At 42.7% G+C, this 19,209-nt stretch overlaps 1 protein-coding gene across 1 annotated transcript in view; it reads right to left on the bottom strand.

Moving 5' to 3' along the window:
- The window catches only part of GPR107 (G protein-coupled receptor 107), a 70,150-nt gene extending 55,375 nt beyond the window's left edge, over positions 1-14,775 (bottom strand). The window contains exon 1 of the mRNA XM_026514186.4: positions 14,439-14,775. Coding sequence (XP_026369971.1) covers positions 14,439-14,579 — 141 coding nt within the window. The 5' untranslated portion in view covers positions 14,580-14,775. The remainder of the gene's footprint in view (positions 1-14,438) is intronic.
- Between the last annotated feature and the right edge of the window lie 4,434 nt (positions 14,776-19,209).

The raw sequence follows: 19,209 nt of genomic DNA, 5'->3' as shown, positions 1-19,209 counted from the left end.
AGTGAAAAATACTCAGTTCCAGAAAAAATCACCAATAGTCAGTCCTGACTGAACAGGAACACAGAAACCTTTCCTTCTAGCGTGGGAAAGCCAGAGATCTGGGCACCCTGGGACAAATGCCCCATCTATTCTGCACCTCCTGTGCCAGAGTGCTCCAGCCAGCATCTGGGGATGGGGCAGGAGTGCAGGAGACAGCATCCTCAGCACTCACATTTCTCCCTCCAGACAGTCTCCCAGAAGGAGCAGCGAGGTCAGTTTCTTGAAGACAGGGTGAAAAGCAGGAGACAGGCAAGGAGAGGGTGCCAAAGCAGAGTTAGAATGCCAACATCAGACACAAGCGATGAAGATTTAATTACATTTTCAACAACCACCCTATTATTTCTTTTTTTTTTTTAAGATTTTATTTTTTTAAGTAATCTCTACACCCTACGTGGGGCTTGAACGCACAACCCCGAGATCAAGAGTCGTGTGCTCCACCAACTAAGCCAGCCAAGCACCCCCCTATTATTTCTATCAGCACTGACACAGCAATGTTCTTCTGTTTCCCCAAGGATTTCAGATTGCAAACACTTGACCTTGTAGCCAGTACTGTGCTAAGCGCTTTATCTACCACCACTCAGTCTTATTACAATACTATGAGGCAGGTGTTATTATGCCCATTTTATAAATGAGGAAACAGAGGCTCAGAGTGGTAAAACTTGCTTAAAATCATAACGTTAAGTAGGTGACAAAGCCAGTATTCTAGCTCAGGTTTGTTTAAAGCCCAAACATGTGGTTTTAGCCACCTCATACTTTTTACAACCAAACAGACAGTGTATCTTTGGTTCGTTTTAAAATTTTTTATTGTAGAAAATTTCAGACCATCAACTCTTGGCCCATTTTGATCCTCTATACTCCTCCCCACCCCCAATCTCATCTAAATGGGATCTCATTCTAAACAGACTCAAATCCCAGCTGTTCTATCATTTCATCTATTAATATTTCAATGTATATCTGATAAAGCTTCTTAAAAAAACATAACCATAATCACATGGCATGCTCTTAACCACAATAAACTGCTTATCAAGTTAATTAAACAAGATTGTTCATCCATGAGAAGTCAAGTTTACAGGAACATAAAATATAGGACTGTTCCCAGGTACATATTTATACAGTTGGTCATAAAAACTTGTGGTTTTTCCCAGTTTTCCTAGTAGACTTATATTATCTGAAATTAGTGGAAATACAATTACAATCTCAAAAATACTAATCGAAACAAGGAAATAAGTATCAGTTTGATGATGATGATGATGAAACGATCTGAATTAATATACAATTAAATTATTAGAGAGGATCCAATTAGAGAAAATGTGGCACCAGCAGATTATTCTGAATTATTTCAGATTATTCTGAAAAGTTTGTCTTTATTTTCAATAAACTATTTATAAAACTAAAACTTCGTCTGAAGATTATCAAAATTCTAAACCAAAAAGTTCATCCAAAAAGTGTATATATATATATATATATATATTTTAAGATTTTATTTATTTATTTGACAGAGAGAGAGACAGCCAGTGAGAGAGGGAACACAAGCAGGGGGAGTGGGAGAGGGAGAAGCAGGCTCCCAGCAGAAGAGCTGGACGTGGGGCTCGATCCCAGAACTCCAGGATCACGCCCTGAGGCGAAGGCAGACGCTTAATGACTGAGCCACTCGGGTGCCCCCAAAAAGTATATTTAAAATGTGCAGTTTCAGGTCATAATTACAGATGCACATTTTTTTCTCTTCTTATTTTCTGTTTGCATGCAACTTTATTTTTACCACCACAAATGTGTTATTAGCATTTAAGAGTATATACACGCTCAGAAGTAAATTCTTTTTTTTTTTAAGATTTTATTTATTTATTTGACAGAGAGATAGAGACAGCCAGCGAGAGAGGGAACACAAGCAGGGGGAGTGGGAGAGGAAGAAGCAGGCTCCCAGTGGAGGAGCCTGATGTGGGGCTCGATCCCATAACGCCAGGATCACGCCCTGAGCAGATGGCAGACGCTTAACGACTGAGCCACCCAGGCGCCCCCTCAGAAGTATATTCTTACCGAAATAAGTTTTCCTAAAATTTCTGACTTGTAGAGAAAATCTGAAATTAAAAGACAATAAACATGCTGAGATCTTAAACCTCACCAATAGTCAACTTAAAACGAGATGTCATCTTTCTGTTATCAGGTTAGCAGAAGTTATTAAGACTTACAATGTGGTGTGTTGTGAAGTATGTGGGTAAATGAATACTGAACATTCTTACACACTACTCGTGGAAGTGTGAACTGACAGAACCCTGTAGATACAGGCTATTTGGTACCTTCTATTTAAAGTAATCCCATGCCTAGGAATCTATGCCACAGAAATACTAGAGCTGATACACAAAGATATATCTACAAGAATATTCACGGCAGCTCTGTTCAGAGGAACTAAATCAAGCAACATAAACGTCTATAACAAGAGAATGTAGAGCAGACAACACTTCATCTCAGGGTCGTGAATTTAAGCCCCATATAGTGCAGGGAGCCTACTTAAAAAAAAAAAGCTATAAGATAATAAATGAAAAAGACAAGTACATTCATCAAGTATTTACTGAGCACCCACAGGCACTGCTCTAGATTTTGAGAACACAGCGCTGAGTACAACGACAAAAGTCCTGCCTTGTTGAGCTTATAGTCTAGTGGAGAGAGCAGATAAGAACAAACACACGGTAAAGGCCGTGGTGCATCAGCCTGTGAGGAGTACGGCGGACAAACAGTACAGGGGAGGGAGAGGAGGAGAGGGGGAGTGCAGGCCATTTGGCCACTTAGAGGAGGGTGGTCCTGGAGAGCTTCACTGAGGAGGCACCTCTGGGCAGAGACGAGGAGGGTAGTGTGGGCATGGGCCCTGCAGACGGCAGCGGAAAGGGTGTTCCAGACGGCACCCGCACAGAGCTCGGCGGACTGAGGACGGTAAGAGGCCAGAATGCCTGGACTCTGGCTTAGAAGTCACTGGAGAGCTCTGCACAAACCTGATCTTAGATTATAAAGTGTGCTTACTCCAGAAAAAGACAAGAAAAAAGAAAGAGACCTCTAAGTGGGGAATGTGCCTAGGAAGATCATTAAAGTTCTGCAGAAAAATGACATATCAACCCAACCGAGGGGACGGGGAGCAGAAAGGACTCTTCAACATGCCCGTGGCCCTCTTGTATTAGGCAAGCTTTTGGATCAGCAAAAAGTCACCTGTCACATACTAAATACTGTTTTGCCCTTTCAGATGCTTTATGAAAGGTGACTCTAACTCATGTTGCTCTCATTTGTACTTACCCAGCCAAAACATTTTTTGGTTTTCTATAGACTATGCCTCTGAAAATGAAGTATTATATTCACCAAATCATTTTTATTTGACTTCTGAGAGTGAGATTTAGGACAGTTTTTACAATCAAACGTAACTTTTAGAAATTGTAAATGACAGGGGCACACGCAACTCTTGATTTCAGAGTCCTGAGTTTGAGCCCCACGTTGGGTGTAGGGATTACGAGAAAAAAATAAACTTTAAAAAAACGTATGTTAGTTAGAAAGGTATAAGCAGAGCCACAACATATCGTCTTGCTATTTGGTGGCATCCACAGCAAGACTGGTTGTCGGGGTGCCTGGGTGGGTCAGTTGGTTAAGCCCCTGCCTTCGGCTCAGGTCATGATCTCAGGGTCACGGGATCGAGCCCCACTTCAGGCTTCCTGCTCAGCAGTGAGTCTGCTTCTCTCTCTCTCTCCCCCTCTGCTCGTTCTCTCAAATAAATAAGGAAAATCTTTTTTTTTAATTCTTTGAAAAAAACAAACAAACAAGATTGGTTGTGTATTACTGGGCACTCACAAGCCCACTACCTGGGTTCAGAGAATTCCTATTTTTACAAACACGGCAACAATACCTCTTCCACTAGTAAGTGCTTATTGGCGAAAAACTGGGGCACACAAACGCATTCATCCCCTCATTTAACATACACCTGCAGAACCCCCACCACGTGTCAGGCACTGTGCATCAGTGGACAGCCTGACAAGCCAGCTCCTGGCCTAAGGAGGCTCACCATGCTCCCAACTGTACAAAAGTAAAAGGAGTAACAACAAATATCCATGTACCCACTCTCCAGACTTACCAAATGTCTGTATTATAGTTGCTTCAGGAAGGGAGGGTGGGTGACAAAGACAAGTGCCTTTGTACCTCTCTGTCGAACACGAATCTCCTCCCATACCCCTCCCATGCTCATGAATTGGTTAGGTGCTTTCTTATTTTTCCTTTTAAAAATACTTTTACTACCTATATTATGTGTCCATAAATATCACACAGTTATCATTCTGTGTTTCAAAAATTTGGATAAACTGTGTCATAACGTATAAGCCCTTCTGCAACTTGCATTTTCGGACACTGCATTTTCTGAGGACATTTCTGTGTTGATACATTTCACCCGCTCTAGTTCCTCATTTTACCTGCTTGTATTCCACCTGTACTGTACATCACAATACAGACAGTTCCAATCTACGATGGCCCAACTTATAATTTTTTGGCCTTACAATGGTGCAAAAGCGATACACATTCAGTAGAAACCATACTTCGAATTTTGAATTTGGCTCTCCTCCCAGGCTAGAGGTCTACGCGATCCTCTCTTGTGATGCTGGGCGGCGACAGGCAACCCTGTGATCACAACGGTAACCAACCCCTACACTGACAACTACTCTGTTTGTCACTTTCAGTATTCCATACACTCCATGAGATATTTGGCACTTTATTATAAAACAGGCTATGTGTAAGGTGATTTTGCCCATATGTAGGTGACTGTTAAGTATTCTAAGAGTTTCAAGTAGGCCAAGCTAAGCTATGATGTTTGGTAGGCTAAGCGCATAAAATGCATTTTCAACTTATGACATTTTCAGCTCACAGTGGGTTTATCAGGACTCAACTGTAAGTCAAGGAAAATCTGTATATCCGTGTACACTCAGGTAATTTCCAATCTTTTGCCGTCACAATGCTGTTACGAACATCCCTGTACATATCTTCTTATGATATTTGTCTGGAGATCGAGAGTATACACATCTAGATGTGAAAATCCTGGGACACAGAGTGTGCACACTTTCAGCTTACTAGAAATTCCCAAATGGATCTCCAAAGTGTATGAGAACTTCCTTACGTTCTCACTGAACCTTACTGTCAAACATTCCGTTTTGCCCAGTCTTGGGAGAAATCCACGCTGACGCTGGTTCAGCTGCATCTCCTGATACTTCAGGAGTTTGAGCACCTTCTCTGTTTATTAGGCATTTGGGTTTTTCTTTTGCAAAATACTTTTTTTTTAATAGCCTATGCCCATTTTCCTTTTGGATTTCTCTTTATGTTCTTTATATGTTCTGTCTCCTGATCTTTGACTTTTATGCTGCAGGTACCTTCCCCCAGTCTTGTCCCTTTCTTTTTAAATTGTGTAGTATCTTTCACCATAGAAGTTTTTTTTCAATTTTGAAGGACAAAACCTATCAATCTTTACTCCTGATAGTATTTTTAAACTGTTTATTTTAAAAAAATCCTTCTCTATTCAAGGTCGCAAAATATTAACTAATACATTATTCTAAAAGCTTTAGGGTTGTTTTCATGTTTTGGTCTTTAACCTACCAGGAATGTATTTTTGTGTAAGGTAGTTCTCTATTTCATTTTTTTCTCCCCATATGGAAAGCCATTTGTCCTAAGACTACTTCAGAGCAATCTGTCCTAACTTCCACTGCTCTATGATAACACCTCTATTATGTATTAAGATCTCTTAAGATATAAGTATCTGCACTTCCTACTCCATCCTACTGATCTGTTCGATTCCCCCTACAGTATCCTATGGCTTTATGATCTGAAACCAAGTAAGGCAAGATCTCTCTTCTGTTTAGATGTGTGTTGGCTATTTCAGAACTTCTGTTGACCAAAAGAGAATGAGGGGACTTCTGGGGTGCTAGTAACATCCTGTTTCTTGACCTGGGTGCTGATTATATGGGTGTGTTCAGTCATAAGAAAATTCACCAAACTGCATACTTACAAACACAGAAACTGAAGAAAGGACAGGCAATGAGATGAGAGAGGAGGCCAGCTCACAGAAAGGCTGGCTGCCTTGCTGAGAATGCGAGCTCCCTCCTAAGGGGAACAGGGTGCCCCTGATGGGCATAAAAGGGCAACGACGTGACCGGATTTGGTGTTCAGACAGGTCACTCCAGCTACAGAACAAATGTGAAGTGGACTAAGGCTGGGACACCAGCTAGGAGACCACACTGGCCCACAAATTAGAAGGATGGCCTGGACCTCACATCCACGGAACTCAGTGAGGAGAAGTCACGGAGAGAAGATTTCGGGCTTGAAAAAATAAGTAGCTGGTGGTCCCAGTTACCAAGGAAAGACCATCTGGAGCCAGAGTATACAGGCTGGGTGGTGAAGGAGTGGAAGGACAAGTGGGTTTCCAACATGCAGAGGTGCTTACAAGACAACTGGACAGAAGCGGGGAGAGGCAAGTGGATTTAACTACCCAGAACTCCAGAAGAAGATCTGATCTGGACATGAAACAGGAAAAAAACACTCATAATTCCTAAAGACAATTACTATTCTGGTGTATTTTCTTCTTTTCTCCTCGTCTTAATAATAGTTGTTTTGCACAATCCTGTTCTTCTAAATAGAAGACTATAAGAACTGCTTTTGCCTTAACTTCCTCAACAATTTCACATTAAATTGCTTTCAATATAAAGCAAGTTGAGTAAAGATACTTCAATTTAGTTGTTCTCATAGACTGAACTTTAGAGAATAAACACAGCAACACTTAACTGAGCTGGCGGAAGGTCACCCACCTGGCCATTTCATCTTAAACAGCTCACCAACTGGCAGTCCACAGATGGTACGGCCCATAAATGTGTTCTATTTGGCCAACATGTTTGTTTTCAATTTCAATGAGTTGCTAGCTAGTATTACATAAAAGCCGGAATTTCTAACTTTTCTTGAGGGAACAACAACAACAACAAATCACAAGACCCAGCACGTCCAGGCCACATTCCAACGCAGCAAAAGCAGAGAAGCAGCAGCCGCCTGCAGAAGAAACAGGTGCTCTTTAGGTGGCCATGCTCCCCAGGATCTCCCAGAGCCAGTGCGCACACGGTATCTACCTGGCTTCCAACAGCATCTAAGCCTGTGACCTCTGATGACAAGTATCAGACCTCAAAGGCAAGCAAAAGTGCCTTTCAGCCAAAGGCATCTACGATCAGTCTGTCTACAACAGAGAAAAACAAGAATACTGTCACCTGCCACTCTCTGCCTGCCTACTGTTAATGATAGGAGACACTCCCCCAGGAAGCTTAATATTCAAATTATTGGCTCATTGTATTTAGACAGCAACTCACAAAAGGAATGAGGTCAAATTTACTCAATAAAGCAAAATTCTGACAGCCAAGCATCTGAGAGAGGAAAAACTACAAAAAGCTGAAAGCAAATGCAAACGACAGAAGTCTGGGGTCCTGGCAATCGGGGCTCTCCTCAGTGACAGTCACTGAGGGCTGCTTGCCCGGTGCAAGTGACAAGATGGAAAGAGCCCTGATCCTGGGCTCAAATTCTGTCACCTCCTGTTACATAACCCAAGTTCTGTTTCCCTAATTCATAAAGCAGGGATGATATCTCAAAGGGCTGCTATGAGGAGCCAATGAATGAAAACATCCAATATTTAGCACAGTCTCTAGCTTATACCGGATACTTTCATAACAAGTAGCTACTGAAACAGTAGCTGAGTAGGACACCTCATTTCCAAGTGAGCCTAGAACATCTGTCACTGGACCAGCGGTCTCAACCTTCTGGTGCACACAGCAGTCTCATAGACTATGATTCTGGCAGCACACTTAAGAGGGACAAAAGATTTAAAACAACACTGAATGTACCAACAGCCTCTACTTGAGGGTACCATTCGCCCAGCTCTCTTCCTGTCTCACTCTGTGTTGCCGTGGATGAGCTGTTGGCCTCCTTGACCAAGCTCTCTTCCACGCTCCCAAGGCCCAGGTATTGAGTCTGACCTCACACTGCTGCAAGAGCACACTATACCCTTTTCTTTTCTTAGAGAGGGAGAAAGAGAGAGAGAATCTTAAGCAGGCTCCATTGCCCAGCGCTGAGCCCGACACAGGGCTCGATCTCACAATCCTGAGATCATGAACTGAGCCAAAATCAAGAGTCGGATGCTTAACCGACTGCGCCACCCAGATGCCCCGTACCCTTTTCTACACCACCCTGATCCGCACAGACACGGCTAACCACATTCGTTTTACACAATGGCCAGTTTTGGAGGCTGCCTGGGAAGGGTTTGAGGTTCACCAGGATGGACCAGCGAACAGTCCATGGCCCTGAGACGAGGCATAGCACAGATAAGGAAGATCTTCTCTTAATTTCCCAAAACTTTTCGGATACTTTTGGGGGTGAGGGGAGCTTCACAAAGCAGTCTGTGCAACGGGGCTGCAGCCACTGGTTTAAGGAGATCTGCCATATAAGGCCGGTGTGATGAGGTGGCAGTGGTTTTGGGGTATTCATGCGGAGGTTTGATCTATCCACTTACGATCATCACTACATCAACTGCTTAAGATGTTCTCTAACGGCTCTAAGGAAAAACCCTCCCCGTGTCGTCTGAGCGTCTGGTGGCTGCTGGCAATCCTTGGATCTGCTTGGTGTGCAGATGGCTCACCCCAACCTCTGCTTCTGTCTTCACGTGACCTTCTTCCTTCCTGCGTGTGTCTCTTCCTGTAAGGACACCGGTCATATTGCAAGTAGGGCCCATCCTAAGCCAGTATGACCTAATCTGCAATACTTACTTCTGCAAACACCCAATTTCCAAATAAGGCCATATTCTGAGGTTGCACGTAGATATTCATTTTGGAGGGACACTAGTCAATGCAGTATATACAGAGAAATATATCCCTCTTCCTAATCATTCACACTGAAGTATCTTAGGCCTTAATTACCTGGCCCGTATATATGTTATCCTTCAACTAAAGAGATGAAGGAAAAGAAAACCTACTAGCTAGTCCAGACACTATTTTTTGACTCCAACTGTTTTTCTACTAGTTAAAAAAGTGGTAAACTACATAGGAGGATGCACTGGGAGAGACGGGAAAAAAAAAACAAAAACGCGTATAACAGCAGCAATGGAAGGTGCAGGGGCAATAAAAGTGGGAAAAAGGACAAAACAATCACTAGAATTTTCCAGGGCTGTTTTATTAAAAACTCTAACGATCAAATATTTGATTCTTCTGCACTAGTATTCTCAGAGGAAAGCAAACTGGCATATACGCCACCAAATAGTTGCCACTTTTAAAAGGGCCTGTTACGTGCTTATACACACACAAGCTGAAGACCAGAAGCTTGATACACAGATGTACTTAAAAGAGAGAAACCAGGGCGCCTGGGTGGCTCAGTCAGTCAAGCGTCTACCTTCGGCTCAGGTCATGATCCCAGGACCCTGGGACTGAGCCCCAAGTCAGGCTCCCTGCTCAGTTGGGAGTCTGCTTGTCCCTCTGCCCCTCCCCGTGCTCGTGCTCTCTCCCGCTCGCTCTCTCTCTCCAATAAATAAATAAAATCTAAAAAAAGAGAGAGAGCGATGAAACCCTGAAAGGTCTGTGTAAGGAACCATTTAGAGCGAACCCTGAGGTTCGGAGTCTTTCCAGCTCAAATGGCCAGGTAGTGGTGTTAAAATAACCTTCAAAGTGCTATAAACTGTTCTACTTTGATGCATAAAAGAAGGCATGAAAAGTGAAGAAGACCCAGATCAACCCATGTGTTCACATTATCCAAGCCCAAACAAAATGCAAACCTGCTGTCTTCTGGCCACACAAGTTAACTGAAGACAGCATGCGCCCAAGCCAAACAACAATGCTTCACTCCGTTGGTTTACTCAGAGGAAAAGGAGTCATTCAGCTATGCTAATGGGTAATTACACAGGAACTGCCCTTCATGTCCTGCAAAATATGCCAGTTCGATAATCAGACCCCCAAACTTAATCCTTCTACCATGAATGTGAGTAGGAGGGCGGGAACAAACGTCTACAATCTGAAGATAAATACACATCTTGGTCCCATGTTCCCTCACCAACTATGAAGTCGTACTAAGCATTATCTGATCTTCCTCCTACAGCCTGGTAGGTGGTGGCAGCAGCATCCACCGTTATAACCTCTGCCAGAAACCCAGATGCCACCCCTCCTTCACCTCTCCATCTGTCCATCATTTACCTTCCAGATAGCTAGTGGTCAGGGCACCGCGCTGGCTCAGTCAGCAGAGCATTTGACTCTTCATCTCGGGCTTGTGAGTTTAAGCCTCATGTTGGGGCAGAAATTACTTAAACATAAAATCTTTAAAAAAAAAAAAAATAGCTAGTGGTCTGTACCCTCTTCACCTTCCTCTCCACAATGTCCTACTTTAGGCCCTAATCCTAGACCCCATCTATAACTGGCTCATCCCTTGCTTCCAGTCCTGCCCTCCTGATAAAGAGTCCACAGAAACCTATCTAAAACGTAAACTCAGGGGCGCCTGGGTGGCACAGCGGTTAAGCATCTGCCTTCGGCTCAGGGTGTGATCCCGGCGTTATGGGATCGAGCCCCACATCAGGCTCCTCTGCTGGGAGCCTGCTTCTTCCTCTCCCACTCCCCCTGCTTGTGTTCCCTCTCTCACTGGCTGTCTCTATCTCTGTCGAATAAATAAATAAAATCTTTAAAAACAAACAAACAAACAAACAAAAACCTACTTGTTTCTGGGGCACAAAGCACATATCTAAGAATTAGTATCTAGAATATATAAAGAACTGTCAAAACTCAATAATAAAAAAATCAAATTAGAAAATGGGCAAAAGAGGGGCATCTGGTTGGCTCAGAGCATGCGACTCTTGATCTTGGGGCTGTGAGTTCAAGCCCCATGTTGGGCAGAGAGTTTACTTAGAAAACAAACAACAACAACAAAAACCAAAAACACAACTACCTGTTTCTGTGCCTGTCTCATTTTTGCATTTCTAGTGCCCAGCACATAGTAGGCATTCAATACATGTTGAATGAATGAACTACTATTTAGTTTGTTCTATTACTCAGTGCTATGTTTTACATAAATTATACCTAAACCTTGTAACTAGCCCGTGAGAGAACTACAGATGAGGGAACTGAGGATCAGACTAGCACATGAACACCAATTTCTCGTGCTTTCTCTTCCACACACACTCTAACCACACACACCCCCACCCTGACATACTCTTATTCACCTTCCAGGTCTCAACTTTAATGTCTCTTCTTCACGGAACTGTTCCCTTAGGCCAAAAACCAAGGCAGGTTCTTCCTCGCACAAAATAAAATCCACACATCTCAGCACGGCCTCCAGGCTCATGTGTACCTCCTTACCTTACCCCTGTGTCTTCCACTCTACCCCTGATCACTCCAGTTACACAGGCCTCCCCCTAGTTCCCAAGACAAATGAAAATGAAGACTGCCCTACTCAGAGCCTTTGCACCTTTTGTTCCTTTGCCTGCAATTCTTGCCTCTAGACCCTCAAATGCTTGGCTCATTCTTTCAGTTTCTGCTCAAATACCACCTCTTTGGAGACTCCTCCCAGGACCCCATCAAGAGTAGCTTCCAACTCCATTACTCTTTACCCTGATACTGCTTTATTTTCTTCTCAATTTATCCCAATCTTAAGACTACTTGTGCGTTCATGTGTTTCAGAACTTACTGCCCATTAACCCTAGAAAGAAAGCTCCATGTGCATAAGGGCTTGGCCGTGTTCACTGACACAGCCTGTGTTTAGACCACTCCCTGCTCAGTATATAATAGACACCTGATGAGTATTTGTTGAATGAGTAAGAGTAGAAGAAATACGTTGCAAAATCATCTAGTAAACTTAAAATCATTCGTTTTAGGCAACGAATATATATATACACACACACACACGTCAAAACAAAACATATTCAGTTTTTTTTGCACAACTTTCTGCTTTAATCTTTTCGCTTAACACCTTCTGATCTAGATCCCATGGGTATAGAGGATGTCTTATGTGACTAGCCCAAAAGTTATACAGCACACCGTAGAAGTCAGGATTCCAACCAAGATCTCTCTATTCCAAAGTCGTGCTGTCTTCTAAACTATATTAAACTGCTAGTGTAGTTTTGATTTATGATTACGGTTTATGATTTGTGGACAATTACCATGAAAGTAAGTACTCAGCCCAAGAAATGTCCAAATTAAACCAAAACACTCAAAGCTTTAGCAAGACACTCTCTTGCCACTGTCTCATATGCAGCAGCTACCTGAAAGCTACAATTATTAGTCACCAAAATACTTTGTATTTGTAAGTACCAAAGTCCAGGATGTGAAAACTATACTCAGACAGCCTCTAACATAAAACTCGGCGAGGGTCCTGCTTCTCCCTCTGCCTGCTGCTCCCCCTGCTTGTGTTCTCTCTTTCTCTCTCACTCTCTCTCTGACAAATAAGTAAATAAAATCTTAAAAAAAAAAAAAAAAAAAAAAACAGAGGGAAGTCTACACTATACTCAGAATATGGAGGACCATATCTATTTTCTTTGCTGGTCTGAAACCTCCATTCCTGGATGGCATGTGGGTAGGGTTCATGATCAACACAAGCCATCTCTGTTTCCTGAGCATACGAATTCCCAAGGGATAATACTTGTTTGCACTTTATACGCTTTTCCTTTGTCTCGTGTGTCATATTTGAGAAATATAACAAGATCTACTATATGACAAGACATATAACTTAATCAAGACTTTCCTATATTTTGACACCAAACAGCACAATTAAAGATGAAATGCCTAACTGCTATGGTCTGAATGTTTGTGTTGTCCCAAAATCTGTATGTTGAAATCCTAGTCCCCAAAGATGGAGGTGGGGGTCTCTGGGAGGTACTTACGTCATGAGGGCTGAGCCTTCATGAATGGGATTAGTGTTCTTGTAAGAGAGACCCCACAGAGATCCCTCACCCCTTCCACCATAAAGGTACAGCAAGTAGACACCAGCTATGAACCAGGACCACCTGACATTTTAATTCTAGAAATATACAAAAAGCACTGGATTGGGAGCCAAGAGACATGGTCCAGTGTGTCCTATTACTAGCTTTGTCTCTAATTTAAAAACCTACATGAATTCTGTTACACTACTTAATCTAAGGACCCTAACCTGTAAAATGAAAGCGTTCTGAAGATCTGGAGTTCTTAATTTGGAGTCATAAGCCTGGCCTATGGATAAACTTCAGCAGGATTAAAAAGTCCCAGAAATTCCCCAAGAATATTTGGTCTACATTTCTACTGCAATTCTCTGGGGAGAGGTTCTATAGATTTCAACAGATTCTCAAAGAAGTCAAGACTCACCTATCTCCCTGCACTTAAGAACCATTTTAATCAGGATAATTTTTACTTACAAACAAAAAAGCTGAGAACCAGAAGTTGGTGCATGGGTCTGGCCAGGCTTTTTAATCTGCATTCTATACTCTTTAAACTCTACCTTCATGAAATACAATGCTTCATGGTTTGTTAAAGTAATGTGTTTTAATAAGACGAACTTCCTATAATCCTACAACTTCTTAGAAAATTGTACATTATGAAAAACATGTACAAGGCTTTGGGTCATAACGACTTATTTTTCTACTCCCCAAATATATTAACCTGCTGAACCGCTTGGAGGCAGTTTTAGCCTTGGACGCCTGTTAGCTGTGAGTTATAAAGTAAGATCCAAGGGATCATTCTAGGTCTATCATAAATCTCTTCCCTAGACAGACAACTACAGGAGGGAGGGAAAAAAGGGCAGGCCTTCTAATTAGAAACACGTTTTAATGCTAGTTTTAAATTCTCGGTCGTGTATTTCAAGCAAGATTTGAAATTCCTTAAAAAAGAAAAAAAGATCTGAAATTCCTCCTGGAGATTCCTGCTTTCATCAGTCCAGACAGTGCCTTAGGCCGAACCGGGAAACTGAGGCTAAGGTTTCACGTACCTTCAAGGGGCATAAGAAGATGAAGAGTGAACACCGAGGACAAGCGAAGTCGGGGATAAAAGTTAGAGGCGCAAAGGGAGGGGGAAAAGCTGGTCGCTATCCGCTAGAAACCTCGGGAAGCCAGCAGGGACTGCAAGCGCGGCCTCCCGAATCCTTGGGGTTAACGCCGCAGTTCAGCCCCTTCCCCTCTGAGGCTCAGCTCGAATCTTCCTGCCCCTTCCAGACGGCCCGATGACCCCCGCCATTTCCACCGTTCCCAACAGACCCCTCTCAAAGACAGGCCGCGCCGGGGGCAAGGAGGGGTGGGGGCAATCGCTCAGAGACCCCCCCACCGTGGGCCAAAGTTGCCTCCAGCCCAGGAGAGAGACCTCGGCCTCCGCCCCCCGCCCCCCGCCCGGCCCTGCCCGGTCCTGCCCGGCCCTGGCCGGCCTTACCTTGAGCGCCAGGTGGTGGACGCGGCTCAGGCCGGGCTGGGCCAGCAGCTGCAGCAGCCCCAGCAGTGGGAACAGCCGGAGGCCGGCGGCCAGCGGAGGACAGCGGGAGCCCGAGGGGCCGACTAGCGCCGGGACGGCCATGTTTGTTCCAGCATCACCAGCCGCTTCCTCTCCCGCCCACTTCCGGGGGCAAAGGGCGGCAGCTCCCGGAAGGGCCTGGAAGAGGAGGTGGGCGGCAGGCAGCGCGGTGCCTCCGGCCCGTTTCCTGGGGCGTGCGGCCGGGGACGTGGCCGAGGGGCCGAAAGTGGCCACCTTGGGGCCGTTCAGTTTGGCTCCCCTGTGCAGACTTTCGGTTTAGCCGGAAGAGGTGGAGCCCCCCCACCCCAGGGTTGAGAAATTTGTGGCGGTTGCCGTGGCAACTGTCGCCGGGCAGGACACTCCTCCCCCTCCACCCTCACGGGGCCTCATGTCCGCCCCGCGGAGTTTTGCAAGCGACCTTGGGCCTGCGAGGCAGCGACCGCAGGGGGATCCGGGTTCCCTGCGGGTGGGAAGTCTTACACTGTGGGTACGGCACCGTGCCCGGCCGATGAGCGGACTGGTTTCAGGAGCGGCGTTGAGTTGGTGGAAAATACCGAGTTCCTGGCTTGTCATAGGTCCCTTGGTTTTGTTGAGGCACCTCACACTAAAATTTCAGACGAAATGTTTGCAGTAATACGATTTATTGAGTCCTTGTCGGGTACCTAGGCCTTTTGTGTGCATTATTGCATTTGATCCTTGGAAAACTCTGGTGAGGTAGGAGGTAGGTATGATCTTTATCCCCACTTTACAGGTAAGCAAACTGAGGCTCTAAGAAATTAAGTCGTTTGTTCCAGGTTGACAATCAAAAGGAAACCTTTAAATACTGTGTTAGTTTGGCACATGCCTCATGTGACCTCGGGAGTTTGAGTCTCAACGTTTTTCTCTTAATTCTGTGTGGAAACTTTCTTTGCTTCTAATCTGTGGTATTTATAGGGAGGTCTTCAATGGTGAATTCAGTAGTTGGTTCCCTTCTCTCACCATTTTGTCAAGAAGTTATAGAAGAATATGCTTATGAAAATTGCCAGTAGACTGGCCAAGTTTATTTAGTTTTTAGATTCTGTTTTAGCTTGCCATACAAGTAATACGGGCTCTTTGTGTGAAATGATGTAAGTAAAAGGAGAAAGTAAAAACCACTAGTGTATTTTATGACAGAATATGATTCTTGAAGTTTTAATTGGAACTAGGAACTGAAATTAACATGATATATTTTAATGACCCTAACGGGCTGCACTGAGGTTTAAAAAAAAAAAAAATCAGTTGGGAAAATACAGAGTAGGGGAAGGGGGGATGAGGTGGTCAAGGAAAGGGAAGGTACTAGAATTTTTTTTTAGCTGTGTGCAATTTTGGTAAAATCATGAATCTGAATTCTTCCCTTGAATAAAAAACTGGTACAAATTCTGCCACACCCTCTGTAAGGACGAAAGTAGGGCACTAAGGTGGAGCCAGGAAGTAGAGGCACTGTTTACTAGTTGGTGAAGCATATCTCTTCTTTCTCCAACCTCTGATCTTTGGCCATCTATTACAAATATGTAATCTTACATCTTTGAACAGAATTTTTATCTGATCTTACTACCCCATTTTACAGATAAACTGAGGACAAGAAACTATTATTTTAAGAATCCACAAAGGGAGATGATGATAGTAGTTAAATTTTATTTATTGAGTGATTAAATTTGCGAACTATTCTGCTCAGTACTTTATATATACATTATCTCATTTAATGTCACAAAAACCTTATAAGGTACATATTTTTATTCCTTTTTTAAAAGATGAGACTGGGTGAAATTACTTTATTCAAAGGTGTCAGCTCATTTATAAAAATGACCCTGATGGAACGCTCATTCAGGCCCCAACCACAAAGCCCGGTACTTCGTCTCTGTCCTGCATTGTTGTAAAAAATCATTTGCGTATTAGGCTGGACGGGTCCTTAGATAATCAACAGATCCATCTAGCTGTTTAACAAATTTGAAAACAAATCCAAGGAACTCAAATGACTTGCTCAAGATTGTACAACTAGCTGGTAATCTTCTGCAAGTATCTTTAGAATCAGGACTAGAACCTCGTCTGCTTCAGACCCGGGTCTGTGCATCTTGCACAATGCCATACGTGGTTTTCTAATTCTTATCATTTTTAATCTTTCAAAAACCTAAAAGCCCAGATTATAAGTAACCGATGTGTTATCAAATGAAATGCTAGAAAAACTTTCAGAACGCACTTTAAAAACCAGCAATATGAGAGAACGTAGTAGGAACATGAAATAAGTGAGACTTTCTTTTTGGTGTCAAGAGGAGATTTCAAAAACAGTTAACTGATTTTCACTTCGCTGTGAAACTAGTTCAAAGAAAAGGTGATTTTTAATTACAGTTTCATTTTTAAAGGCAGTCTGCAATGCTTTGTAGTATTTCTATTGTTTACTTTTTAAAGCGAGGTACCATTTTTGAGACTCTGGTTTTCAATTTGAATATATTAATAAGCTTCTAAAAATGGAATGATCAGGAAGAATCTTAATTTCATTAAGTGATATAATCATCATGAAGCATTTAAATAGTTTATAAAATAGAAAGCTTTTGTCATTTAGTTTCTGGGAAGCAATTTTACAAGGGCTTAAATTTGGGTTCTTAGTCTTGGCTTCTTTTCCCTTGGGAATTATTGTGTGGCCTTCACAGGGTCACATAGCAATGGTATCTGTCCAGAAGTTTATAAGGAATAGCTTCCTTCAGGCATTTGAGAGCTATATTGTGCCAGTCATTAGTTTGAAATGGACAGAATTAAGAAATGGAACGCTAATTACAAAGACTTGAAGTGTTTTTTAGGCACATAATTTCAGAGTTTCAAGAAAAGATTATTTGCATAATCATGATGCTGTGGCTGGAAACAGACATGTTGAGTAACAGAACAAGTTATGCCTGCTTCTCTCTGGCACCATTTTCAAAGGGATATTAAACCTTAAGGTATCGACTGAAAAAGCCTGGAGGAGCTGGAAAGACTCATCTCCTAAACCGGACTTTTAACCACGCTCTCTTAGTCAGGTTTATTTTATTTTTCCATTTCCTCTAACTTTGCAAGATCCACTAAAGTTTGCCACTAGTAGCTGAATTTGTAGTTTGAACCTAGTACTATTAATAATATTTGGTATCAGTTTAGAAATTTCCAGAAACCTTATAGAAATTAGTGGGTTAATATTTGCTGGTTGTAAGAAGGTATAATTGCTGTTTGTTTTTATCAAGAGTCAATATTTCAGACCAAAAACCTCTGTAAACACAGTGTGAAGAACCGAGGTAAAATTGGCGACTGGCCACACATTCAGACGTCAAATGTCACTTTCATTCTTTGACTTGAAATGTCATTTCTTGGGGTATGGGGGAAGCCCATCGAGTCTTCTTGCAGAGAGTCAACTTGGAAGAACTAGGCCCTGGCATGTCTTAAATCTCATGAGTTGGAGAAAAACATCAAGTTCACTTCCCCTCAACTTGGTGGCACAGTGTGTAACTTGCTCAACCACAGGACAGCTGGTTTTTCCTGATTTCATGCACATCTTCGTAGACCTTCAGGGAAATTCCACAATCAGGTACAAAAATTGGGTGCAGTTTTAAGATTCTACTCACCATAGAGTTGCGGCTTTTATCCCACTCCAACTTTTTCCACTTGACTGCTTTCTTGGGTCCTTAGTGAGAAGTCTGAATGCTAAACAAATGGAGAATTTTAAGCTAGAAACTAATGGCAGCAATTTTAAAGGGGGAAAAAAAATCCAGAGAGGTTCATTATGAATAGTACTTCAGCAGTAGACAACCGATCAATTGTTCAGGCGAGCCACTTTGCGGCATCAGAAGTGCATCGAGAATTGCGTTCCTTGATACAATAAGTAAAAATCCTCCAGGAAACAAGAGGAAAGGAAGAGGAACCAATATTGGTGCCCTTATGTGTGGAGCATTTTACACATATTCTTTAATCTTCAAAGTACTACTACAAATCTCCATGACTTAGAAGTAAGTAGCATTATTTCCATTTTTTAGAGCTCTCCAGCTTTCTGTGCTATCACCAAAGCCAGCGCACACAGCCAGCTTCCTCATTCAGCCTCAGGACAGCCCACGAGATCCTTGTTTCACCAATGAGAAACAGAAACTCAGTTTAAGTTAACTTGGAAAGGTCACACACACATCTAATAAGTAATGGGACACTAAAATCCTGATTTAACAATTACAAAATCTATCTCCAGTAGAGTAGATAGGAAAAGGTAGAGATATCTATACATCAAAGGCCCTGAATGAGATGTTTATTATTTGCTTGCAGCATTAGAATTGTCAAAAAGCCCTAGTAGAATTCTTGGCCCTTAACTACCTAGCAACCTGTGTAGGGTCTCTAACAATGTCCACATGATCAGACTTTTTGGTGAAAATTTATATAGTCACCCACCGAGATCAGCACTTTATAAATCAGCATTCTTCAAATGTTTCCAAGAGGTGAATCAGGTGTGCTTAACCCCAACTGACCCTCTATCTAATTCAAACACTTACATAGAAAGGCTTCAGAATACCCCCTGTGAAAAATTGATTCATAAGTAGGTTAGGTCACAGGAATTTGTTAGTAGTGAGAATTCTTTGTCTTAGAATTATTCCCTCACCATAAGAGAAATGGAAGTAGATTTAGTTCTTCCTAGAAAATACTGTGCTGTGTTTTATCTTTTTTTTTTTTT

This window comes from Ursus arctos, unplaced genomic scaffold (genome assembly GCF_023065955.2).
Source record: "Ursus arctos isolate Adak ecotype North America unplaced genomic scaffold, UrsArc2.0 scaffold_18, whole genome shotgun sequence".
Lineage (NCBI taxonomy): Eukaryota > Metazoa > Chordata > Mammalia > Carnivora > Ursidae > Ursus > Ursus arctos.
Note: the sequence above shows the minus strand (reverse complement) of the source record. Positions and strands in the feature narration are given on the sequence as shown.